The following is a 25,625-nucleotide window of genomic DNA, read 5'->3' as shown; positions in this document are numbered from 1 at the left end:
ATGGGCAGGGACACCTTCCATAGGCCAGGTTGCTCCAAGCCCCATCAACACCTCCAGGAATGCAGAACATCCAGCCTGGAGCTGAACATCTCCAGATCAGGGTTCCTCTGTTACAGTTGTCCTAATTAGATTGGATTCCACAGTCCTACAAATACCCAAGTGGGAAAAGCAGTGGAAAACCCAGCCACTAACTCAGGAACTCCCATCAGATCCTTCACTGGGGTAACTGGGCATGGCCCCACTCAGGAAGCCCACTTGGTGCTCAGCAGATGGATACAGAAACTGGGAGAAGTTTGGATTTCAGCGCCTGTGCTGAAACACAAACAAAGGCAAAAATAAACAGTTTTCTTCTTCCCAAGGGCCAGCAGGGAGCTCATGTGCCATGCACGTGCTCTAGGCTCTGCAGGGCCCCAGCCCTATTTCCTCCTCTCTTCTGGGACCTCGTAACCAGAGAGCAAAAACTGCTGGAAGTTTGATTCCAAATCCAGCTGGGCCATAAAAATACCCAGGAGACTTTGGCAGGACATGGCCTGAGCATCACGGGCAAGGCTTTTTGTGAAGAGCAAGTCAATGTAACTGAAGGAAAAGCAGCTCTGCTGCATTGTGCCATGACAGAGATAAATGGGAACAGTGGATCAGACCAGTTGCTTCCCTTCAGCCATATGGGGAAAACTCCAGCTACACCCTGGGCTGGGCTGATGTGACGAAGGAGCTTTTTCCTCAATGGCTTGAACGAGGTTGACTTTTTGGTGCACAGTCACTCATTTATTTGAAAGCTGATCCTTCCTCCAAGAGATAAACACAGGCTCAATTAACATTTAAAACACATTTTTGTTTTCTAAACAAACTGTGCAGCAGACTAAATGGAGGAGCAGTTTTGACCATTTTCCTGTCACTTTGATCCAGCTGGAGAGTCTCCAGCCATGCTGAAATGCTGCTACTCGCCTGGAGTGAGGTAAAAGAACAATAAACTCGCCTGAGTAATATAATATGTAACTGTTATACAAAACAAAATTACAGCAAAATAGCTCAACATGAAAGCAGCCGTTATCCCTGCCACAATTCCTACCCAAAATGCTTCACAAAGCCTATTTGGATGCACATAGCCCCTTGTTATTTCAACAGTGCCTATTGGATGGATTCGTGTATTTTCTCATAAGCAGCCCTTGCATTTTATGGGATTACATCTGCCAGAAGGTGAAGAGCTAAAGCACAAGCAATGATGTGTGGCAAAGTGCTGTGCTTTTTCCTTAAAAACAGGTTCAGGAGGCTACTAAAAGATCCCAAGGCTTTCAGGAATAACTCCAGCTCCCACGTGGTTCAAAACATAGGGAAAAAAATTAAGTGTCCAATTTCCCTGAGCCCCAAGATGGTTTTTTCTTTACACAAATTTACAGTTAAGGGACAAGCTCTGATTTCAGCTTGCCTGCCGAGAGTGTTGCTGACACCAACAGAAGTGGTGTGTGTAAACACGGGGCAACCTTTCAAACCCAGAGCTCTCCTCTCTCCTGGCGTCCCTGGAAGCACAAGAGGCTGCTTCTAGGAGCCAGCAAGGATTTGCTGCTCAGATCCGCACTCCCGCCCGTCAAGGGCCAAGCTTCAATCCTTGTCACCTCTTTTCCCCAGGCAAGCCTTCCAGTGAAATAAAACATCAACAAATAAAATTCCAGCACTGCCATTGAAGTTTCCTTCCCCGCGTGTTTTGCTTGGCCGGGACGGGGATGCTGATTCCCATCTGAGAAGTGGCAGCATATCCATGGCACGGCTCCGTGACAGGAAAGGGAAGAGGGGGAGAAGTGATGAGGGAGGGTTTTGGGAAGGCCTTGACACGGGGGGCTGTGAGATGAGACCATCAGAGGCACACATGGGTTGATGGTTGGACTTGATGGTCTTGGAGATCTTTTCCAGCCTGGGAGATTTTACGATTCCATGAGCTCACTTATGCTCAAGAATCAGCCATGGAGGCATTTCTTTCTCCTTTCAGGTGAGATGATTCTTTTTCCAAGGCCAAGTTGGACGGGGCTTGGAGCAACCTGGGATAGTGGAAGGTGTCCCTGCCCATGGCAGGGGAATGGGATGAGCTTTAAGGCCCCTTCCAACCCAAACCACTCTGTTATTTTAAGATCTTCCATAATTCAGAATTATTCACACTTTCTAGAGAGCAAAGCAAGAGAGGAGCCGTTGATCTCCTGCTGGAACATTCACCTCTGCCGCCCTTTGCGTGCTGTTTTCATCCCTGTTTGTGAATCTGGAGCGCAGGGTCCCCGGACACCAGCGACAAACACAGCAAACAAATGACAAATGTGTCCTCCCCATGGGCTGGGATGCTGCTGAGTCAGCAGCTTCCCAAAAAATCAGACTCATGACATGGGACACAGTGCCAGCCACTCAACACTTACTCCAGGGAGATTGGAGATTAATTGTTTAGTGCAGGCTGTGTGTGCTCCACTCAGTAGATTGGTGTAGCCACATAAACCAACAGGTTAAAAATATAAGGAGAAAATATTCTTGGAATCCTGTCTTTGTAAACTTTGTGTAGCCTGTAAGTTCCAGCACTACATGAAATCCAACAGGGCCACTTGGTTCCTCGCTTATTCTTGGTATTGGTATAAAACAATCACAGCAACAAAAGGCAAAATAAATAAATTCAGCCCCTTTGAAGTAGCAGAACTCAGCGGAAACAGAGCCTCAGAGACACCCAGATGGGGAGAGCTGGTTCAACACCCCAAAACAGAATCCGAATTAAATCCTTCGGTTCTGAGCCCAGCTGTGCTCAGCTGAGGATTGGCTGGTTAGCAACTGTAAAGCTTCTAGAAAATGCTGACTCTCAAGTACAAAATGCAGAATTAAATGTGGTCACCTGCAGATCTTACAAAAGTAAAACTTGCTGGGGGATGGAAGTAAACAAGGAGAGAACAACAAACTTCATTTGGCTCCCAGGGCCTCAATGGGATTTTGGCTCCTCTTCCCACACAACAGAAATAAGAATTACAAAGCCAAACCAAATCTGGTTTTGATTCTTCTGAGATAAATTTAATTTTACATTAATACAAAGCTCCAGATCAGTAGAAACAGCAAGGATGGTGTCTTCCTGTGCTGCACCCCCAGCGCTCAGACACCCAAGGCCCAGCCAATACACACCCAAATTAAATGCCAGAGGGGGAAGGACTGGAATAAGATGGTCTTTAAGGTCCCTCCCAACCCAAACCATTCCATGATTCTGTGGCAGGGCAGTCTGGTTACTTGTGAAGAAAGAAATACGTGGATGTATTATTTTATACAGGATTAAAAGCAACCCAAACCAACCCAACCCCAAACCCAACCAAGCCCTTTTGTATCCCACCTTACCTCATCAAGATGTCCAACAGCTCCGAAGATCTTTGCCATCTGCCCAATCAAAGTGGGAAAACTCTCCCCAATTTCCCTCAGCGTGGGAAGGAAAGGGGCCAAGGCTGCAGGTTCATAGCTGGATATTTCCAGAAGGATGTTTAGAACCACTTCACTGTAGTTGGGGTCTCTCAGGTGTCCAAATAAAAATGGCAAACACTCCTTCAGCACCTGTTAAAAATCAGAAACAAAGTGAAACCCTATTTTGAATTGTGAACATACATAACCAGAGGAGACACAACCAGCAGAGTGATAAAAATAAACCACTAGACTTTGAGTTAATAGAAGAATTTTCCACCCTTGGTGACCTTTGCATGGAGCTGTTGCTGAGGTCAATCCAAGTTCAACTGAACATATGGAATAAGGGTAAGCTCTGCTTTAAGATATGGCAGTTATGCATAAATAAGGAAATGCCCAATTAAAAAATAAAAGAAGACCAAAAAACCCCCTTTACCAAATATTTTCCTTGCTCTAGGCCAGTCTATATTTTATTGATGAAAATAATGTAAGACTCAGCCTTCCTCAATGACACAGTAAATTAAAGTACTTGTAGAAATTTTTGAGTTCCACCAGAAACTAAACAATGTGACAAGGTCAGGAGCTGGAACAGAGGGAAAAACAAGGGGCAAGACCATTGCCCCTTGCATAACAAATGTGCTGTAGGTAAGTTGTCATTTCTTGTAAGAACCCAGTTTCAGGAGGCTGAGGGTGTAGTCCTTGGAGCCATCTGCCAAACTGGATGCAGTGTGTACAAGTCCCCACCGAGGGATTAATGCAGGGTAAACACAGGCACACAAATGCACCTTGGATTCAGGGAAAATGCTGCATCTGTGGAAAAGACACTCAGACACAGACACGGGGCATAAAACAACCTGTTCTTCTGTTCTTTATTTTTGAGGATTACCAGTTCTCATCAGTTCCTAAATCATTTTAATTGTCTTTGACATGGATTTTAATACAGTTCATGTACTCCAACAGAAACACAGTTATGGGAATTCACACTCAGCTGACAGAGGAAGAGCCAAAAACATTGGAGACAAATGGTTTAACCCAAACCTTTTGGTCCAGCAGAGTCATTGTTCTGTTCTCCTTACGACTAGGTGGAAAACTTGGAATGGGGTTAAAGCATTTACAGGGAATTAGCGTAGGAAGGCACTGCCCTGCATGTTGTGGGATTCCTCCCTCACCAAGCCTGTGAAACACAAACCCCTCAAAAGGAGGGGCAGCGTTGAGCAGGGAGATATTCCCAGTGTGGTTTACCCCCAGTTCTCTCTTCCTGGCCACGGTGTGCAGGAGCCTGAGGAGGTGGAGCTGCTCGGCCGGGTCCAGCTGGGCCATGGGTGCCACCAGCTCCCGCAGGCAGGCGTGGATCGGCTGCGGCCGCTTCTCGTAGAGCGCGGGCAGCACGCGGAGCAGCATCGAGTTCCCTGGGGACACAGCAGGGACAGGGACCAGCTGTCAGGCAATGCCCAGCACTGGAGAGAGCCCCACAACACCAGCACACCCCTGGAGACACCGGCTAGAACAGTCACAGAACGGTTTGGGTTGGAGAGACCTTAAAGCTCATCTCGTTCCACCCCTGCCCTGGGCACCTTCCCTACACCAGGTTGCTCCAACCTGGCTTTGAAGGATCATCAGTACAAAACCAGGGAGGCATAAAGCTGCAGGAAATTATATATTTGGCCAAGAAGCCAAATAAATTACCAAAATAGAACAAATCATTGCAGGCGTAACAACATTGTGTAAAAAATCCCCACTAATTCCTATTAATTATCATTTTATTTCTGAATATCATGAGAACACTGCTTAATAAACTTTCAGATTTAGATGATGCTCTGTTGAGTCCTAGGCCAAACTAAGTGTGATTTCAATTAACAGAGAAACAAAAGAAGAGAGAAAGAAGGAGAGAAATGACAAAGAAACTACAAAGAAAAACGACAAAACCAGCAAAAGAAAAAAACTATAATTCTTCTTTGCTGAGATGCAGATTTTCAAATTAAATAAGCATCATATGAAAGGAATAGTTGGTTGATAGAGAACTAAACACACATTTGAACAGAAATAGTTAAGGGTGCCATTTCCAGGAATAGAAAGGAGCCAGAGAGAGCCAACTGCAGACAGACAGAGATATGCTAAACCCTCTCTCACACGTTTTCTTAAGATGTCTGTGCATAATGCAATTTGAAGCCCAGGCTCATACCAAAATATATAACTTCACATTGCAGTACATGCCTGCCTCCATGGATTTAAGTTTCACTTGAGCAACATATGGAAAACATCTGCCTATTTCAACCTAGCATGGCTCCTTTCTGTAAACCCTTGGAAGTCCTCACGGTCTCTTTGGATTTGGTTTCCAAGAGGAATCAGCTCTCTGGCCTGCTGCTTTTTCTCCCATTTAAATCTGAGCTGGATAACTTTGGAAGATAAGCAGATCTGTTCATGGATGGTAGCAAAAGGATATTTGGGTTCAGGCTGGAGCACGTGGGGCTCTTGCAGGATACAGAAATACACCCCAGGACACGGTTGGGTCTCACAAGCTCCCCCCTGAGCCAAGAAACAAGCACATAACTCACTTCAGGTTCAGACAGCTCTGAGCCCAACAGCTCGTAATGATCCCTGAGGGGTCCTGATCCTTCGCAGGAGTGTCTCTCCACTCCAGCCAGCCACACTTCTGCACCTTCTCCTGCCTGGAGAATCCCTGGCTGCTGCCCGAAGGCCGCTCCGAGCCCCCTGTGCAGCCCCAGCAGTGCCAAAGGCGAGGTCAGACCCCACTCCCACCCCACAGCAAATTTATCTTGTTCTGTTCTACACAATCACAAAGGCCAGGGGCACCAGAAAGAGATTTGCTGATGAATCACCCTGAAAAGATGAGCAAGCTGCTCCATTCTGGCCATTTTCTAACCACATTCCCTGGGCTCTTCCTGATGTTCCCAGTGGATGTGGATAAAAAGTGTCACCACTAACACTCCATGGGATTGATGCCAAGCACCAATCCCCCCAAAGGGAGAACTTGGACATCAGGAAAAGGTTCTTCACCAGAGGGTGCTGGGCACGGCCCCGAGGCTGCCAGAGCCCCAGGGGTGTTTGGACACCGCTCCCAGGGAGGCACAGGGTGGGATTGTTGGGGTGTCTGTGCAGGGCCAGGGGTGGGACTGGATGATCCTTGGGGGTCCCTTCCAGCTCGGGATTCTCAATGATAAAAAGGTGACAGGATGGATTCACTGGAACTTTTCTAGACTCATGTCATAGTTCAAAATTGAAACATTTCATACTGAATACACCAAAAATTATTTCCTCTCCGGATGACGTCGTGCTTCCAGCACTAAGTCCTTTCTTTGCACTTGCCCTTGCTTAGGAAGTTTTCTGCCCACATGGAGCAGAGCCCTTACCCTCCAGTCAAATTTCAGCAACAACTGCAAAAGATGAAATCCCCGTATTCCTGGACAGGCAAAATTCCTCTCAGCTATAGAAGTGTGATGGGAAGGAATCCAAGAGGGAGTAATAAAAATAACAGCTTTGAGCAAGGAAAGACACCAGCCTGAGCCATGCTATTGCCTAAGCTGGGATGTCAGGGATAGGAAGGGATCTGGGAAGGAAGACTGATTATTTAGTCTGGCAAACGAGCATTTGGAGCGTGGGGTGTATCAGAGGAGTGATGCAATCCCACGATGGACTGCAGCCACCAAACCTCTCGGAACAAAAAATACTTTGTGCAAGTGCAGCTTTGGGCAGTTTCCTGCAGCAAACACCGCTGGGCTGATATTCCCTAACCAAGATAAATGAAAAGCAAAGGCAATCAGAGCAATCCCCTCCCTCTGCATCGAGATTGAAGTGACCTCACTGACATGGAATTGCTTTTAAGTGAAGAACCTGTGTGCACACGTGTAAATAATCCCCGATAGCCCAGTTTAGGTCTGTTCTTCAGAGACCTCAAGAAAGGTCATCAAGCACAACCCAGCTGGCCATTTTCTGGTCTTTTCATGTTTGAGTTAGCAAGGGATCCTCAGAGCTGTTTGTTTGTCATACCTCTGTATGTCACACATAAATCCACGGGGATTTATGCACACACAGCTCCCCAACCTCCTGATTCCCAGAGCTCAGACAGCCGGAGGCAATATTGGGAATTACGAATAATTCACTTTTTCCCAATCTTGCTTCATCTGCCTCAGTCTAAACTAAGAGCCTGAAAATATGTTTGTTGTGTGAGAATGGAAAAACATCCCACTCAACTCCCTAAATACCTTCCTTCCCTCTTCCTCCCCTGCCACCCTGACCCCCAATACTTTCCAGATTAGATTCCCGCACATTTCCCAAGCAGACCTCACACTGGGAAAGAGACAGTTCCGGCACAAAGTGTGCTGCAGCTGGGGACACTCCAGGGCTGCATGGCAGGCAAGGAGGGACCCCAAGGGCGTGGCTGGGTGGTGCCAGCCCTGCTTCCTTCGTGGAAAAGGCTGTCCCGAGCTCCAGCTCTGCCATCCAGCAGCACAGAGAGCTTGGGAAGAACAAGGGCCCTGGAGCACATTGCAGTGCCCCATGGGCAGATGGATTTTCACTCCGAAGGGAGTTTCCAAAGACAAAAGCCCAAACACTAATTTTTCCCCCAGGATGACTCAGGTTAGGCACATATCTACCTGAAAATCATGGAATCATTTTGGTTGGAAAGGACCTCCAGGATCAGAGTCCAAGCTCCAATCCCCACCTTGTCCCCACCACCCCCACAAAGAGGAATTCCTCCCCAATACCCAAGGCACAGGTAGTGCAGGTTTGTATAAGCAAAACCAGAGACACAGGGAAAGGGAAACACAGATTCCAAGTTAGATGTAATCACAGGAGGAGTTTTTTGCTGTTCTCTGGATATTTCATAGCCAATACATAACTTGTATGAGATCACCCCTAATCTCACCCATGCAAAGCATCTCTGACATGATTAATGGCCTGTTGAACCAATAAGATTACAGAATTTAAACCAGATTAATACCAATAATACTTAGACTAAATCAATGTCTCATCCAAAAGCACCTTGCTTTGCTTTTTCAAAGGTAACAGACACAGCCCTGATCGTGCAGCTGCAGACTTACATTTCCCAAAACGGGATACAGCACTAACAAATTATCCACGGAGTGATAGTGGTGTAAGTGCTAATTAGGGCTGGAAAAGCAGAACCCTAGCAAGCTGTTAAGAACCCCTTAAGAGTTCTCCCCTATTGCTTAAAGCAATAAACTGTTGGTATATAACAGAATTTATTATATAACAGTGCCTAACTCTCAAAAAAAGCTGCACTATTTAGCTAAACCAGACACGTATATCCAAAGCAACTCCAGGTATGTTTATTTTTCTACCAATCCCCTCCAGAGCCCTGGCACACACCGACCACAAACTGAACTTGCAGGGAACGCCTTCTTTTCCACAAATAACACAAAACACCGCAACCGGCTCGGCCAGCGCAGTGCGAGCGCTCCCAGCCCCTCGCGTCGCTGCACGTTCCAATCCGCCCTGGGGCAAGAGCAGCTTCCCCCCCTTTTTGCCCCCGACCCCTCAGAACATCCCCGGGCAAGCCCGGAGGGCTGGGATCGAGCTCGCTGCCCGCCCCCTGCCCCTCCCGGCCGGGAGCGCTCCGGTTACAGCGCGGCCGCTCATTCATTCGGCCCGAGGCGCTCGCAGCCTTTATTAGGGGCTCGCAGCCTTTATTAGGCGCTCGCAGCCTTTATTAGGCGCTCGCAGCCTTTATTAGGCGCTCGCAGCGCTCGCACAGTCCCGGCTCTGCTGCAGCCCGAGCAGCTCCACGCAGCCCCGCGATTGTCAGGAAGCGGCCACGAGAATGCTGCCCCAAGAACTCCTCTCTCTGCTCACGCTGTTCTGTGTTTTCAGGGCTTCTGGCTCTGTGCTGGATGAAGACAATGACTACGAGCTCATGTACGTGAACCTGGATAACGAAATCGAAGGTCCTGTCCCTGGGACTGAGGAAGGTCAGTAAATTCAAACTGAATTTGGGTTAAGTGCAGAACTGCCGTCGTTGCTGCCTCGCTCTTGTACGAGTTATTACTGCAAACATACTTTCCGTTTTTTAGAGGGAGAAGCTCGTGCTTGTAGCAGCAGATTCTTTTGGGCAATAATGGTAAAGCCCTTGCATGGGGTGCCTTGGACTGTGCTTTAGACTCTTTATCTCTCGGTTTTTCTGCAAAAGGTGTTGCTGGCACAGAGGTTTAGGATCTCTGTAGCCACACCACTGCACTGTTCTGTCCTGATACAGAGGGAAAGGCACTGGCCCCACCATGGTTAGGGGCTGGAACCAGATTGTCTTTAAGGTCCCTTCCAACCCAAACCAGTCTGTGAGTCCGTGGTTCTGTGACAGGCTGGAGAGCACAAGCCTTGCACAGAGCCAGATTTTGCCAAACGCTGCCATTTAAAACTCAGTACAAAGGAATAGTGACATCCGTATGTTCCCTTCCAGCTGCTTCGTGCGACTGCCAGCGGGAGCACAGCAAGTGGGACAAGCTGTTCATCATGCTGGAGAACTCGCAGATGAAGGAGAACATGATGCTGCAGGCTCTGGAGGAGCTCCCCAGGGCGGACCTGCAGACCCTGAAGGCAGAGCTGAGCCAGCTCACCACCACCCTGGCGGGCACCTTCGCCACTGTCACCTCCCACGTGGTGGCCCAGGTGGAGCAGGTGCTGGTGAGGAGCAGGGACCAGGCCGAGGAGGCCAGGAGGCTGCAGGAGTCGGAGCAAGGGAAGGTTCTGGAGCACGTCCTGCAGCTAAGCCACAACGTGTCCGTGAGGCTGGGCTGGCTGGAGAGCGCCTGGCACAGGAGGGCCGAGGAGCAGGCGCAGGAAACAGCTCTGCAGCAGGATAAATTCGATGCCAGCAGAGGGGACAATCTCATCCTGAACTCGGTGTGGAAGGAGCTGCAGCAGACCCGGGCTGAGCTGAGGGCATCGCAGCAATGGGCGGCTCAGCACCTGCTGCCAGCGGGTAAGTCCAGTGTGCTCCACCCGAGAGCTCTGGGGAGGGCCCTTCCAAACAGGGATCCACAAACTCCTCCAAAGCAACCTCAGGAGCAGCAGGGCAGCTTTGAACAGGCTATGCATAAAGGGGGGAACCCCAGAACTTGTGGGAAAAGAGGCACTGAGCTATTCAAACGTGGGATGAAAGAAAGGTTTCATCAAAGTCCTTGTGCAGGGCAGAGCCAGCCAGGATCCCACCTCCTCCGGGCTCTCCGAGATCAAAGCCATTGTCAGAGAGCAGCAAATGTATTTTAGACATCCAGATTATGTTCTCTCAGCCTTTGCCTTCCCAGCTGGTGACTCGTGTGCATTCACACCAGCCACAGGACTCTCCTGTTCTCCTGTTGCTACTCCTTCCTCTTCCTAAATTAACATCTCCTCACCAACTCCAGTGCCCAAGAGCTGGACATGCTGCTGCTGCCAGCCAAGCACACTTCCAGGGCAGGGAGGGCACATTCCCTGCATGCAGGGTCAGGGCAGAATATTCCTTCTGGCACAGAGAAACCAGTAACCCGTGCTGCTGTTGCTTGGGGGATTTTCCCCCTTCCAAAACATTTGCTCTGCTCAGTGACGTGGCCATAGAAAGGTGGGCTCAGACCTCAAATCCCAACTCAGCTTTTCTGTGCAGTGCAACGAGACACCCCAAAAAGCAGCAGCTTGGGTGTGGCAGAGCAGCCCCTCATTTGTTTAAAGTGTGGGTGCCAAATTAGCATGTGCCAGATAAACTGCATTGGTATCACCCTGCCCACCAGCGAGCTGTCACTGCCTGGCTTCCCAGTGCTGATTAATGGCTCTGTTTTACACAAATATAAGTTACTGCAACCTAACCCCCCGCCCAAAATCTACCCCCGCAGGGTGGGTGCCTAGGAAGGAGGGGGTGCAGCATCTCCAGAGTGAACTCTTACAGCAGGGAGCAAAGAGGAGCAGCCTGTAATTGCTAAAGCCAAGGCAACAACACAGCCACAGCATCGTTTACATCAAAGCTTTTACAGCCTGCCCGAATCCATCCTTTGATGCCGGGCACCAACTCAGCTTTAGAAGTCAATTGTTTTCACTGCTTTATCACCACACCTCAGAAATCTTTGTGTGCTGGGAGTGGATCTTTGAGCATATTCCTCTTCTCCCCAAACACAAACCTCGCAGAGAGCATGATCTCATTCCTTATCTCCCTGTAACCCAGCCAGCCTAGTGCTACTCTGCTCTAGGTGAGAGCAACAAACTCGATCTGCTTTGAGGATCATCAGTGGAAATTCAGTTTATTTCCACTGGTTCCTACATGATTTTACATACAACCACCATACTTCTTAATTTAAAGGCTACATTTTAAGTACTTCCAGAGTATCTCTCCAGATATTTTTTTTTCAAGGGAATTTTTAGCAACTGACTTTAATTTCTCACATCTTGACTTACTGCCAGCCATACACTTGAGGGGTTTTCTAATCACACTTTTTTGTTCTTCACTGAGGCTGGTTTTAATTTTGATTCAGCTTTGATAATAAAGCCTGAAAGCCTGCTAATTAAAAGCTTTTTCACAATAGTGCTCCTAAGTAGCATTTTAAGGAGACTCCCCAGCAGCTGCTCACTGACCCTGCCCCTCCTCAAAAGGGTCAAATAGGAGATGTAAAATCTGCTCAAAGCTGGAGGGAAGCAGCCCATGAAATACCACAGCAGCTCAGTCCTGGAGGGCACAAAGAATCCTTCATTCCCTGGAGCAGAAATTTCCACACACGTTTTAGACATTTCAGATCCTCCAGCTTCTTTAAACAGGAAATGAAGCAGCTTAATTGGAGAAGGGGCTGCTTGTTCCCTCCTGTCACCTTGGATATTAACTTAGGTACAACCAAGGAACAGCACAGAAACCACCAGAGATGTCTTGGCTTTAGTGACCACCAGTTGCTTTCCCAAGTTGCATAAATTTCTGTTAGTGGTTTTAATTGATCTAATTTCTGTTATCAGCACTTTGATGAATCGGACACGAGAGAAGAACTAGTTTAAAAGTATCAGTTGTCTCATAATTTCCCCTGTTTAACCAGTGCCCATGAATGTTCCTGACCAAGAAATCCTAAGGGCAGGGCCAGGAAAGGGAGCCATTATCTTAATTAAATAAGCAAACCCATCTCAGCATGTTCCTGCCAACATTTTCTGCTTTTCAGAAGCTCCTGTGCCCTGATGCCCATGATGGCACAGCCTCCCACCCTATCCTGGGAATGCCACAGTATCCAAACCTGTTGTTTGAGGGGATCCCTGACCCCCTTCCCTCAGCACAGCGTTGGTATTTTCACTACTCCGCACTTAGAACAGAGGATAAATCAAGACCTCAGTGGCACCAAGGGAAGGTTACCCAATTACCTGGCATAATTACCCAATTTCAAGGGCTAAAGGAGTCCCTCTCCCAGGTGGTGCTGCATTCAGGGCCTCAGGAAGCTGGCCTTCCCAAGGGACGTGGCAGGGCAGGCAGGCTGCGTTAACCCTGGAGATGCCGTGGATGTCACAGGACTGCACAGTGCCCCACGCGTGCAGGCAGGGAAGAGCAGAGAGACTCCTGCAGCCGGATTATCCCTTGCCATAGTGTCCAGCAAATTCCTCCATCAGCTCTGGCAGCTCCTTCACAGCATCCTGGGGTGGGGTCCTGCATCCCACTGGATCAGCTGAGCTCTCAGCTCCCTTTGGGAAGCCTGGAAGCAAGCACTGGATCAGGCATTGGGACAGACTTCCCAGAGAAGTGATGGAGTCCTCATCCCTGGAAGTGTTCAAAAACGGGTGGATGTGGCACCTGAAGGCCTGGTTTAGTGGTGAGCATGGTGGTGCTGGGCTGGAGTCGGACTCCACAGAATCATGGAAGGTTTGGGATGAAGGGATCTTAAAGATCATCTCATTCCAATCCCAGCTGCCACAGGCAGGGACGCCTTTCGCTATCCCAAGTGCTCTAAGCCCTGTCCAACCTGGCCTTGGACGCTGCCAGGGATCCTGGGGCAGCCACAACTTGGTGATTGTAGAGGTCTTGTCCAACCTTAATGATTCCATGCTATGCTGTGCACACACAAATAAACCAGTTCTTATTTACCTGACAACATTCTAAACCTTTCCAGGCTGTGAAACCGCGATTCTGTTCCCCATGCGCTCCAGAAAGATCTTTGGGAGCGTCCACCCGACCGCTGGAATGAGCCTGCGCTCCTTCACTGCCTGCATCTGGCTCAAGGCGACCGAGGCCTTGGACAAAACCATCGTCTTCTCCTACGGAACCAAGTTCAACCCCTACGAAATCCAGCTGTACCTGAGCCGGGACTTGGCCGTGCTCGCTGTGGGGGGTGCCCAGCACAAGCTGGCTGCCAGAAATGTGGTTATTCCTGGGAAGTGGCTCCACCTCTGTGGCACCTGGAGCTCGGAGAACGGATCCGCAGCCCTGTGGGCGCAGGGGGAGCTCGCAGCCAGCGCCCTGGACCTGGCTGGTGCTCACACCATTCCCGACGGAGGCATCCTGCAGCTCGGGCAGGAGAAGAACGGCTGCTGCGTGGGAGGGGGGTTTGATGAAGCCCTGGCCTTCTCGGGGAAGCTGACTGGCTTTAACCTGTGGGACCGAGTGCTCAGCCCCGCCGAGGTGGCAGCCCAGAGCGCGGGGGACACCTGTGGCACCCGGGGCAACATCGTGGGCTGGGGGGTCACGGAGGTGCTGCCCTATGGAGGAGCCCAGTACGTGTCCTAAAGCCTGGTTTCTGCCCAGGGCGTGGACTTCACAGAGCTGAACGTCAATATTACAGTGACCAGAGCTGCAGGAGCCCCTGTCTCTGGAATTCCCAAGGAATATCAGCGCTGCAAGTTCACAGACTGAGATACTGCGGAGATGGGATTCGATCTCTGCCTGCTGTCCTGGAAGAACACTGAAAACACACCCACAGATCAAGGCATGGCATTGGAAAAGCTGTTCCTGGGGTCAGGCAGCTCTGTCTCTCCAGTGCAGGGTTTTCTGATGTATAAAGTGAGGGTCACCATGGACATTCAGGAGCCAAACCGTGCTCCTGACATCCCTGCTGAGCTTTGGAGAACAGACAGAGCAGCTGTGGCTGCCCCTGGATCCCTGGAAGCATCCAAGGCCAGGTTGGATGGGGCTTGGAGCAACCTGGGTTACTGGAAGGCGTCCCTGCCCATGGCAGGGATGGGATGGGATCAGCTTTAAGGTCCATTCCAACCCAAACCATTCCAGGCTCTTCCAATCCTTGTATTCTATAGTGTTAAAATGTGAATTTTACAGAGGAACCACCCAAGTCAAGGGATGTGTTGTCTATTAGTCATTGTTAGTAATTTGTAGACTCTTAAGAAAGCTAGCTCCTTGTTTACAGCATTATTTATGCCACAGATCGATATAAAAATAATATTCCCCATCATAATCTAATGCTACATTGGGAGAAAATGCAGCTGTATTATATTGTACATTGACTTTGTGATAATTTTATTGAAATTATTTTTGTAAAGTTGTTTTGTAAATAAAGATACTTTACTAGACTAAAACTCTCTACTGGTCTCATAAACCAAAATTCTGAGCCAAGTCCCAAATGGGACTTTTTCCATGTTTTGAACCACGAAGTTTTAGCTGCTGATAGAGAAAACATAAATAGCAACATCTCACAGGAGCAGAGAGACCCCATGCACAATCCCAGCCCTCTGGGGCCAGGTTTTGAGGTACATTTGGGCTTGTTTGCTGCCCTCAGGGGGCTTGCACAAGACAGAATTGCTGCTCATTGCCGGTGATTCTCTTCTCTCTCACACACACTTATCCCAAATCCAGTAAAAGCCTAGGGCTGGATACAGAGCACAATGGCAGCTGCAGAGAGCCGAGGAGCTGGTGATGATTTTCATGTAGAAAACAGAGCACAAGCAGAGAATGATGAATAGCTGCTTACTGGATATGTAACCATTAACAAGAACCATTACTTGCTACCTGTTGAAACAAACCTCTGAACAAGTTATCATGAGGCATGTCTTATTCAAAGCAATTCCTATTCCCCCTGGAAGCAGCCCATCCTTCTTCTCTATTCCCATGTTTCCACGTCTCTCTCATTCTCTACAGATGTCCTAAGAACACACTTTGACAAATTTACTGACATGTTGCTGCTACGCTTCCTCCTGACCATGACAAATCCTTGCTGCCCAGATACAAAAGTAGTAAAAAAAGGTAAATTCCCCTTTCCTGTGCCATTCAAGGGGGTTGTGCTTCATACCTAAAGTTATACGACCTGCTCCAAAGTTTTGGCAGCACTGCTTATTTAAGGGAAAAAGAATTGCCCTGATTGCTGGAATTTCTCCTGTTACCCTGCAATAAAAATGTATCTAAGTTATAAACGCTTGGCAGTAAACTTGACAAAAATCCCTCGCTAAGTAATATCTGCAAATAACCTTAGCTAGAGAACAATGAAATATTACCTCTGTTCATCTCTGGCAGCCAAAACCCAGATCTTCAGAGCTACAAAAACACTTGGGGTCCCAACATTGTGCAAAGGCAAAACCACTGTCAAATCCTCCCTCTGTTCAGTGCCCTCCATTAAGTGAAAACAAATGTCCACGAAATGCAGCAGGAAAAGGAAAATCCTCAGAAAGATCCCCAGAAATCCTTCCTGGCTGCTTCTCTTACTGCAGCTCATACCTGAAATGCTTTGTCTTGGAAGGAGCCTTCAGCTATCTGTGCTCAGGTTTGGCAGAGGAGCCAAGGCAAAGCCAGTCCTTCCATCCTCCCTGACTTCGCTGGGAAAACTTCCCTCTTCCCAAGTGCTGTGCTCTTCCCTTACCACCTCCCAGGACCAACAAAGCTTTCCCACAGCCCAGCACCACAACTCACCTCCACCAGCACACTTCTCTCCTTCCTTCCTCAACTACACCTTCCTTAGTCAACAGTCTGGAAAACACCAAGGAAACAGTATTTGGGGGGAATTTGGGCTCCAGTTATGGACAAGCCCCTGCAATCCCGCTCCTGCACTGCCAACACAAGTGAAGGAGCGAGGCTGAGCCACAGCCCAGCACCACGGGATGCCTGAACTCCTTTGGAAGGTGGAGCAGCCACGGGACTCTTGGATTACAGGGCAGAGTTGCTGCTGTCCCCTGGGAATGGGAATAAATCTGGGTGAGCCCTGGTGCTGAGGGCCGGTGCCAGCGCAGGGCCGGCAGCCCAGGCGTGCTCCGAGCCCACACCCGCTGGAGCAGAGCGCCCAAACTCCTTCTAAAGAGCTCCTTTTTAGCTAAGAAGATAAGAACCCGGTTATGCAGCCAAAGAGTTGCCCCAAGTCATAAAAAGCTCCAGTTCCTCTCCAACATTTGCAGGCAAGGGGCCAAAGTTTGCTGTGCCTGGTGCCACGAGGCTGGGCGCCGTCTGTGCAGCCCCACAACGCGGCTTTGTCTCCACAAACAGCCTCGGAAATCCATCCTCAGCAGCTCTGCCTCCCGCTCCCCGTGCCCCTGCACGAACACACTCTCAGGGCAGCTCGCAGCCTGCTGCGAACCCAGCTTTTCACGCCTCAAACACGAATTGTGTGCAGGGCCATGAAGCCGCTACACAAACCGCATCATTCTGCCCGTTCAAAGCAGCCTCTTCCAGGCTGGAATTCCCAAACCTGCTATCCACAGCAACATCTGCTGGTGCAAGGACAGAAGTACACGGCTCGGCCGTGCTGAAACCTCCGGTTGTGAGCGGGAATCGCTTTTCCCAAAGCTGTGAATATATTCACTGTTTCTTTCTGTTCCTACCCCAGAGTTACAAGTGGCAACGCACGGCGTTAACACATTAATAGTAAGCCTTGGAAGAATAAATTAATAAGTTAATTTTTAAATTAATAAATACAGCATGCACACATTTAATTTGAGGGCTGAACATCTTCATAACGACGTTCTTTTAATAATTAGTTATTGCTATTTGCTGCTATTGCCCCTACTTGAAGGAGAACAGTGATTTTACCACTGCAGTAGCACTGTACTGCAACAAACACTGTGAACTTTATTACTCCAATTCAATTGGACTTCCTTTTATAGAGGAACAAATACTTTTGGCTTTTTAAACCACAAAAAATAAAATGTAAAGAGCTTAGCAACATTGTTCTATATAAAGCTAATAACATAGGCAAAATTAAAGAACCACTACAAAGCTTTTATATCTTCCATCTGACTATTTCACCACAGAATGGGATTAATTTCATTCCCATTTCTCTTTTGGAGCCTTGCCAGCGACACTAAGAGGAAGGATAAGAGCTCCAAGGCTGGTGCCTCATATCAGGGCTGGTATTTTGGAGTCCATTAGCAGGGAATATTAACAAGGACAGATGTATTTCCTGCCCTGTGGGTCAGCCAATCCATACCAAAACTTCCAGAGGTGCAGTAAATTCACATATTCCTTGATACAGTCTGTTATTAGCGTGCGATTAATACATTTGATCACATTTATAGATATTTCCATAGGTCTGCTTTATACATCTCATACATTTTTATGCATGATTTGTTTAATGGTTGGATTGATCCTGGAGCCTTTCCCACCCTTCGTGATTGACTGATTCTGTAAGATAATGGTTCTGTGCATGCCCAACACAGCCTCACTGATCTAATGGTCACACACTTGGACTAAACCCAAACTCTGGGGTGGGCCTACCTTGAAGGACACTCCTGACAATGGTTTCTGTGTGCTCGGCCAGCAGCTCTGCCTTGGCAATGGCAGCCAAGGACAGGTAACTGGACATGTTCCTGCACAGCTCCTTATTGCCCCTCTGCAGGAATTTCACTGCCACTGGCACAGCCAAGGCCATCACTGGAGGCCGGTTGTAATTCTGCAAAAACACGGGGAAAAAAAAATGATTTATATAAAGTCTCATGCTGGGCAGAGTAGGGGAACAAAAGTCAAAGCAACAAGGGGAAAAGAGCAAAAAACCTGTCCAGAAAGGCCATGTTTTGGTACCACCAGTGAAGGAAGGCGTCAAAGAAAGAGCACATACAGAAATTTAAAACTACTGCAGCAGGAAATGTTAATAATGGCCCTATTTTTATCTTCTGCTAGAGGAAGCAGAAGTGCACTAATAACATATGTGGTGCATAAATATAAATAAATATAAATAAGATATATAAGAAATGAAGTGCACTAATTAAATGTTAACATTTCTAGCAAGAAATTTTGTGTTTGGTGCTCCCTGGGAAGACAGAGGCTGTATCCATCAGCCCCAAAGCACAGGAAACACCTTGGAGCAGCCACTCCCAGTAACTGCCCTGGGAACTTGCTCACAATGTAATAGCTTTAGTATTGATCAATAATTATTCTGTAATCATTAGGATTTCTTTTTGTTATTTAAACTCACAGAATCCCAGAGTGGTTTGGGTTGGAAAGGTCCTCAAAGCCCATCCAGTGCCACCCCTGCCATGGGCAGGGACACCTCCCACTGTCCCAGGCTGCTCCCAGCCCCAGTGTCCAGCCTGGCCTGGGACACTGCCAGGGATCCAGGGGCAGCCCCAGCTGCTCTGGGAAACTCCAGCCAATTTCTCTGAACACCGAGGTTTTCCAGGACTGCAAACTCCTCTCCCTAAAATGTCTCCAAGCGTCAGGAACCCCAGGGTCCCTGTGTGTATAACTTGGGTTTTGAATCAAGGTCAGAATAGGTTTTCTGCTATTGTTTATACAACAAATTATGTGTACAAACCACACACATCCAGTGCCTGCTAAATTCCCACACCAGCAGGACACATTTGTGTGGAACTGGGGACCTCCATTTCCTCTGGAGCCTCCTTAACCAGTGCTCTGCTCTCCAGTCAGTTCTGAGCAGCTCTTTGAAACTGGAGCACATCCCTGTTTCTGAAAATAATCCTGCAATGTGATTATGTTTAATTAGCAGCTGAAATCCCAGGCAACCCCTGGAACCCAGACATTTCAGACAGCAACAGAACAGTGCAAAGGAAGGCAGAGCAAACTTTCTGGACTTCCATTCTGGAGCAGCTCTGAACAGAATAAATTTAGACTGAGAAAACCCCAAATCTGTTATTCCACAGAGTTTAAGTGGCTCTGAGGGTTTTTCCTTGGAGCACAGACTTGCCAAGCAGTGGACACTCCCTTCCAGAGACCCTTGAGGAAGAAGGGGCTGCAGCCACCCCTTGGTGTCAAGACAGATAATTCTGGCAGCTGCCATATGACCGAGAGCTGCATCTTTAATGAGAAAAGCCCTTCAAATAAATGGAGCTTTCTGCAGCAGCATGTTTAAATCAACATAATGCCTCGTTATGTTTGGCTGAGACACCACTGAGCAGGAGCCAAATGCTGCTCCAAGTTATTGCTCTGCTACTCCACACAAAGAATGGGAAGATAAGGCTTGGCTCTCTGACTAGCATTTAAAAGATCTAAGAGAATTCCAAAGAACAGTTCTTTTCCCCCCTCTTCCAATAAAGATAAAATCCTTAGTTAAGAAAAGGTCTGAATTCAGAGGGAAGGAGAAAGGTTTCATTTGATCCATGATAAACATCAGGGCAGGAAGGCACACTTCGAAAATGTGGAGGTGACAATGAAGAGCAGATTTCAATAAAGTGATACAGTGATGTCTGCAAACCTTGGGGACCTCCCTGCTGCTGCTATCAACAGAGACCTGCCTGAGATCCAGCCCAGCTGGCAGATATTCCTTATTGTTCCAACTGTCCCCCACATCTGCTGTAAAACCTCATTTTATACCCTTTTTTTTTAATGCAAAGGAACTTGCCAATAACAGCTCTGTTTCAGGGAGCAGTAAATGTACTTTTGTAGCTCAGCTGTGGCTGCCCCTGGATCCCTGGCAGTGTCCCAGGCCAGGCTGGACTTTGGGGCTTGGAGCAGCCTGGGACAGTGGGAGGTGTCCCTGCCATGGCAGGGGTGGCACTGGATGGGCTTTAAGGTCCCTTCCCACCCAAACCAGTCCATGACTCTATGAGCTACCTCAGTGGCTTCAGGACAGAAGGAATCAGTAACAGGGCAATTCCCCAAGCTCTCAATTTTAAACACAACCACTCACAAGCACCCAAAAAAAGAGTTACAAAAGCATTTAAAAAATAGAACTGAATTGGCAATGAGTGCACCGGACTCGCTGGCTTCCAGCCCAGTTCTACCTGCAAGATGCAGCTCATGATGTCAGATGCAATTTTGGCATGTGGGGCATCCTCATCTTTCCCAGAGGGCTTCAGGTTGTGCTCCAGACACGACTCCCAGAGGGCCACCAGGGCTTTCCCGTGCTTTTCGATGGATGCGGTTTCCCGGATGGCTGCGGTGATCCGGGTGATGCAGATCTCCACCACAGCCTGGTCGTTGTCATTGGTCTGGTAGTCCTGGGGCACAGGAAGGGACATTTGCAATGAACTGGTTTGCCAGGACCCCACAAAATTCAGTTTTCAAAGCAGTCCAATGTCCATTTTCCCACACCCACCTTTACAACAAATGCTCAGCGTGATTAAGCTCTGGAACTTGTCATCCCACAGAACTTAGTTCTCATTACTGTGAAGGTATGGACCCCTGAAATCTTATTTAATCTTTATAATAATTTTTATTAAGTAGTTATTTAAAGCATATTAAAGATGAACTTGAAATATCTTTGAAGGAAAACCAGCTGGTGGGAACTAGATTTTGTCACCACATTTTTATATCTTACACTTGGCTCTTCAAGTCTTATCAGAAATTTAAATTATGTCCCCACCTTTATTTATACATTATATTTAATCTCATGAAAAATTATTAAGGACAATATTTCACTCACTGCAGCTGAACTAATGATTCTGATCTGTTCAAGAGCTTCAGAGAGGCTTCCTTCGATCTCAGCATCCTCCAGGGAGAAGAGATCCCCTGCCCGGGAAAGGTCCTTCTGTGCCAAAACCAGCCTGAAGAGATGATGCATGGCCCTGCTCAGCCACCCTCTGCAGGCACCATGGGCACGGAGCGCTCAGGTGGGGACAAAATGGGAACAATCCTGGCCAGGAGCAATCAGTTTAATATGAAGGATAAATCTGGGCTGTATTTCAAGGCTTCCTTGGCCCCAGTCTAAAAGAAAACAATAACAAATAGAAAGAAGAAAAATTAGCAAATGCATTGATTGACATATTCCAGTTCAGCAGAGATTTTTAAATGGGTGTGAAAGCATCAGACAGGACCCCCTGACCCAGGGACAGCCTTAAGCACATTCGTGAACTGTGTGAATTTTTACCTTCCAACACTAAATAGCTTAAAATTAGATTAAAAAATACATAATAACTGAACCCAAGGTTTTCTTCCTTTCAGTGCATGTTACCTGGGCAGGCTGGTGACTGGACCAGCTGATGAGGGTTGCAAACCCCTTTCCCTGGTCAGGAGTTGAGCTCGAGCAGGAAGGTGAAGCCTCTTCCTTTGTTTTCTGGGTTGTTGTGTCTTGACTCCAGAAAAACGTTATTGGCAAGATTGAGAAGAAAACGAGTTTTGTTTTGAAAAAAACATCACTTTTGTTGCCAAAATGATCCCTGGGGTCTTTTCAACTCATGTCAAGCAAGGCCTTGGCTGAAGTGAAACCCTGCACTTCTCCTTGGCTGGGGAATGGAGCAGAGGCTGAGCCAGGCAGAGCCAGGGTCACACATTGGGAAGTGTCCCACACTTGAGTCCTAAAACTCTTAGAGCTAGGTCCCATGTGGATTCACTCTGGGTGTCAGCTCCTCTGGATTCTTCTCTTGACTTGACACACAAAGCCACAAATTACATCACTTCTAATTACTATTTGAGATAAGGAGAATCCTTAATCCCCATTGCTCTATTTCGTGCTGTTTTACAGGGGGAAAAAAAGTCAAACATAGCCACAGACTGAAAACGTTAAGGAGTTGGGAGGGACCTTAGAGCCCATCCAATCCCAACCACCTCCCACTAGCCCAGGTTGCCCAAGGCCTTATCCAGCCTGGCTTTGAACACTGCCAGGGTTGGAGCATCCACAGAAGGGGCAAAACCAATGCAAAACACTGAGAACCTCCTGGAAGCAAGTCCCTGAAAGAATCTCTACTTGAATAGACAGTACATTGCACTTGACAATGCCACAAGACAGGGCTGTTTTAATTTCCCCAGCTCTATCAACACCATTATTCCACAGGACTCCCAATTTCATCAGGCAGAGGCAGGAAGGAGCTAAGCTTGCAAACCCCAAGGCACGCGAGGCACAAATCACCCACCACCGAAGCACAGGGATGGTGTGAGCTCAGGTACCCCACAGCCTACTCACACTCAGCCATTGCCAAGTTCAAAACTAAAAGTTCAAAAAGCCCCAGATTTTTTTACCTGCTCGGGATTGCCCCAGGCCATCCTCAGGGATGGGCACAGGTGCTCCGGGGACAAAGCCTGCCCCTTTGCTCCTCTCCCCCCAAGCAGCATCCAGGGGCACAGGCAGCAGCAAGCCGGGAGGCAGGCAGGGATCATGGAGCTGTTAATTGCGGTGCCACGGGGAAGGCATCCCAGGAATGCAGACTAAAGCAGCCTAAAAGTTACCCACGGCTCTGTCAGGTGACTGAAGGAACCCAAATGCAGGGAGGCCTTATCTCTGAAGGAGCTGCTCTGTTTCCAGGGGAAAATACAAAGCCTGCTCCACTTGAGGGCAGTTGTTTTTAATAGAGGAAACAGAACTCTCTGTGTTAGTGGAAAGCTATCCTTCCCTGGGAAGGAGGGGAAAAAGCCCTCAGTAAGCTCCCACTGTTTGAAAGAAAGAGAACAAGTGAACAGCCTTGCTGGAGAGGAGATTTCCTGGCCAAAGGAATAAATGCTGTCGTTCTGTAGCCTTTACATGAGCACAAAAGAGGGTCTGAGGTTTGCTTCGGCTTTTAACATGACCCTCAGGAGGAGCACAACAAAATGTGCCCAACATAATGTAGGAAAGTGCTCCAGGAAGGAAGGTCCATTGAGCCCTCCCTTGGATCAGCTGCTCTGAAACACAGCAGCCCGTTCTGCAGGAGCTGGGCTTCATCATCCTCCTGCATCCCTTCCAGCTCAGGATATTCCCTGATCCTTGGCCTGTTGCAAATGATCCTCCCTCCCCTGGGTGTGCTCGTGCAGAGGAGTTTCTCAGAGAGGTCCTGAGCTCTACCTGAACAGACAATTTTATGTGAGTTTTATAGACAACACTCAGGATAATGCAGAAAAACATTTAGTTATTTATTGTGAGCTCTTTGAAATGGAATCATAGCAAATCCTCTTAATGCTTACATTGTGTAACAGTGCTGGAAATGCTTTCCTTGCATCAGCATTAAAGAGAATTGTTCCTTAAGCATTTCCTTGCTCACTACAAGATTTGCTGTTGATAGGCAGCAAGCACTGGGCAAGAGGGAAAACAAATCACATCTTATAAGATGTCATTTTAAAGGCTTTTTTTTTAAATGGTCAGGTTGGGCAATAGTTCCTGAGGCATCTCATCACCTTGAGCCTACATCACCTCGACTCCACACCACCCCTCAGAGTTTTCTCACTCACTATATTTGTGTCCCATGTACTGAAGGAATGGAAAAGGCAAAGGGTTTTGCCAAAGTCTGTCCATCCTGCCTGGACCCCCCCCAGAACTGCATCTGAGGGGACCCACAGCAGGAATCCACACCTTTCCAAGGCCAAAAACATGGGAAACAAAGCAGGAACTCCAGCACTTGTAACAAGCTTCAAGTCATCGTTATGCAGGAAAAAAGCCTCAGCTTATAACACAAACCACTTCCACTGGTTCTGGTGCAGTCCCACATTAATTCCAAGGTTTGATCTGATTTTCAACACCTCATTTCCCTTTTCATGCCAAGCTGAAAGAGCCACCCTTTCCCTTTCCCTGGGACCTTGAAGCTGTTCCCCTCCAAGGTGAGTCTCTCCACTTGCTGCAGGCACAGCATTCTTACCAAAGCTCCTTATCAGAAGCAATCAGAATAAAAGCCAGCCTGACAGGTTTCAGAGCTTGAAGCTACTGAATTGGTCTGTTTGCAAAATAATTCCCCCAATAATAGAAGATTAACAATAAAAATTCCATGTAAAAGGGCAGTTGGACCTACAGGCATCCAAAAGCCAATTGAACTTGAGCTGAAAGGCTGAGCCTTACAGTTCATCAGGAGCTCAGCTTCTGCAGAATGACATTAGAAGGACAAGAAAAAAAAATCTTTTAAACCAAAGAGGAAGGGAGAAGATTATTTTATATATATATATTTATAGTGAAGGAAATTCTGCAAGAAAATAATTTCCTTAACTTCCAAAAGACTTGGAATGTAAATCCAGCTGCTTGATTTTCTGGGTGTTATCCCACTGAAAACAGAAACACAGCATTCAAAGAATTGGGTAATAACATTTTTTACCTACCTCTGTGCTACACAACACGCAGCAGGAAAGCCTTCATGCTGTTTAAGAACTTTTAGGGAACTCAGGCCACTGCAGTTCATGTTAAGTGAACCTTTACAGGATTTTCTGGTTTCTCCCTTGCTGGAGCTGCAGCGAGGACAGGGACACTCCCAACCCAGCCCAGCCAGGGCTACCAAGGGAATCCCATTAATTACCAGAGCCCCCCCTCCTCTGTGACACCCAGTTTGCCATGGGCACCACACCTGGTTCTCCTCAGATGCTGCAGCACAGCTCCCACATGGAATTTCTCATTCCCCACAGAAGGGCTGAGCCACCACAGGTGCCAAAGCTCTTTGATAAACACAAGGCCATGCTCATTTTCTGAACTTGTCAAAAATCCAAAAGGTATGGAACGAGCATCTGGTTCAAAGATGTGACTTAGAGTGTCCAGTAAATTACAGGGGAGAGGAAGGTGATCGGGAATTTCTGGGAATTCCCTTGAACTGGAGAGGCTTGTGGTAGAGAACTGGGAGGTGTTGGCTTTACCATGGTCATCTGGGGCACGACACAGCCCAGAGCTTTGAGTAACCTTAAAAAGGAAGCAAAACTCCATTTCCTTACCTTGCAGCCATGCTGCCATGCCTAACACATGGATTACGCAGAGTGCTTTGGATGCCTCGGATGAAAGGCACTGGAGGAAAACAAGGAAAATAGTGTTAGTTACTCTTTGCCTTTCCAGACTGTAAAATGCCCCTCAGGACACCTCCAGGAATGACTGGCTTTCACCAAACAGGGTTTGATCATCATTTGGGCTCTTAAAGGCAGGGGAGAGCAGCTCTGCTGCAGCTCTGGGGCCGATGTTATTCACACACACATGCAGTGGACAGAGCAGGTTTGGACTTCCATGCACTGGGGATAGACGTTTGCAACTGGGGATAGACGTTTGCAACTGGGG

General features: G+C 47.9%; 2 protein-coding genes across 11 annotated transcripts in view; one reads left to right on the top strand and one right to left on the bottom strand.

Annotated features, from left to right (window-relative positions):
• Positions 1–25,625, bottom strand: part of VEPH1 (ventricular zone expressed PH domain containing 1) — a 60,623-nt gene that overhangs the window by 28,234 nt on the left and 6,764 nt on the right. For 6 of the 10 annotated variants that reach the window (XM_042042264.1, XM_042042265.1, XM_042042271.1 and 3 more), the window contains 6 exons: positions 25,292–25,361; positions 21,123–21,403; positions 20,482–20,697; positions 18,020–18,194; positions 4,648–4,814; positions 3,349–3,558 (listed from right to left, as the gene is read on the bottom strand). In XM_042042264.1, coding sequence (XP_041898198.1) covers positions 3,349–3,558; positions 4,648–4,814; positions 18,020–18,194; positions 20,482–20,697; positions 21,123–21,260 — 906 coding nt within the window. In that variant the 5' untranslated portion in view covers positions 21,261–21,403; positions 25,292–25,361. Of the gene's footprint in view, positions 1–3,348; positions 3,559–4,647; positions 4,815–16,225; positions 16,515–18,019; positions 18,195–20,481; positions 20,698–21,122; positions 21,404–21,650; positions 21,830–22,654; positions 22,871–25,291; positions 25,362–25,625 lie in introns of those variants that run through there. The other 4 variants (XM_042042263.1, XM_042042266.1, XM_042042272.1 and 1 more) reach the window with 4 other exon arrangements.
• On the top strand, positions 8,819–14,517 carry PTX3 (pentraxin 3). Its single transcript, XM_042042273.1, has 3 exons — positions 8,819–9,356; positions 9,842–10,363; positions 13,485–14,517. Exons 1-3 carry the CDS (start codon positions 9,209–9,211, stop codon positions 14,096–14,098), a joined length of 1,284 nt encoding a protein of 427 aa, XP_041898207.1. The 5' UTR covers positions 8,819–9,208; the 3' UTR covers positions 14,099–14,517.

This window comes from Corvus kubaryi, unplaced genomic scaffold, assembly GCF_017639235.1.
Source record: "Corvus kubaryi isolate FWS band 111438036 unplaced genomic scaffold, C.kubaryi_AGA036_p1.0 37397, whole genome shotgun sequence".
Taxonomy (NCBI): domain Eukaryota; kingdom Metazoa; phylum Chordata; class Aves; order Passeriformes; family Corvidae; genus Corvus; species Corvus kubaryi.
Note: the sequence above shows the minus strand (reverse complement) of the source record. Positions and strands in the feature narration are given on the sequence as shown.

Coding starts and splice junctions, on each gene's coding strand:
- PTX3 (XM_042042273.1), top strand. CDS start 9,209: ATGCTGCCCCAAGAACTCCTCTCTCTGCTCACGCTGTTCTGTGTTTTC. Junction 9,357..9,841: donor TGTCCCTGGGACTGAGGAAG/GTCAGTAAATTC, acceptor GTTCCCTTCCAG/CTGCTTCGTGCGACTGCCAG. Junction 10,364..13,484: donor TCAGCACCTGCTGCCAGCGG/GTAAGTCCAGTG, acceptor AAACCTTTCCAG/GCTGTGAAACCGCGATTCTG.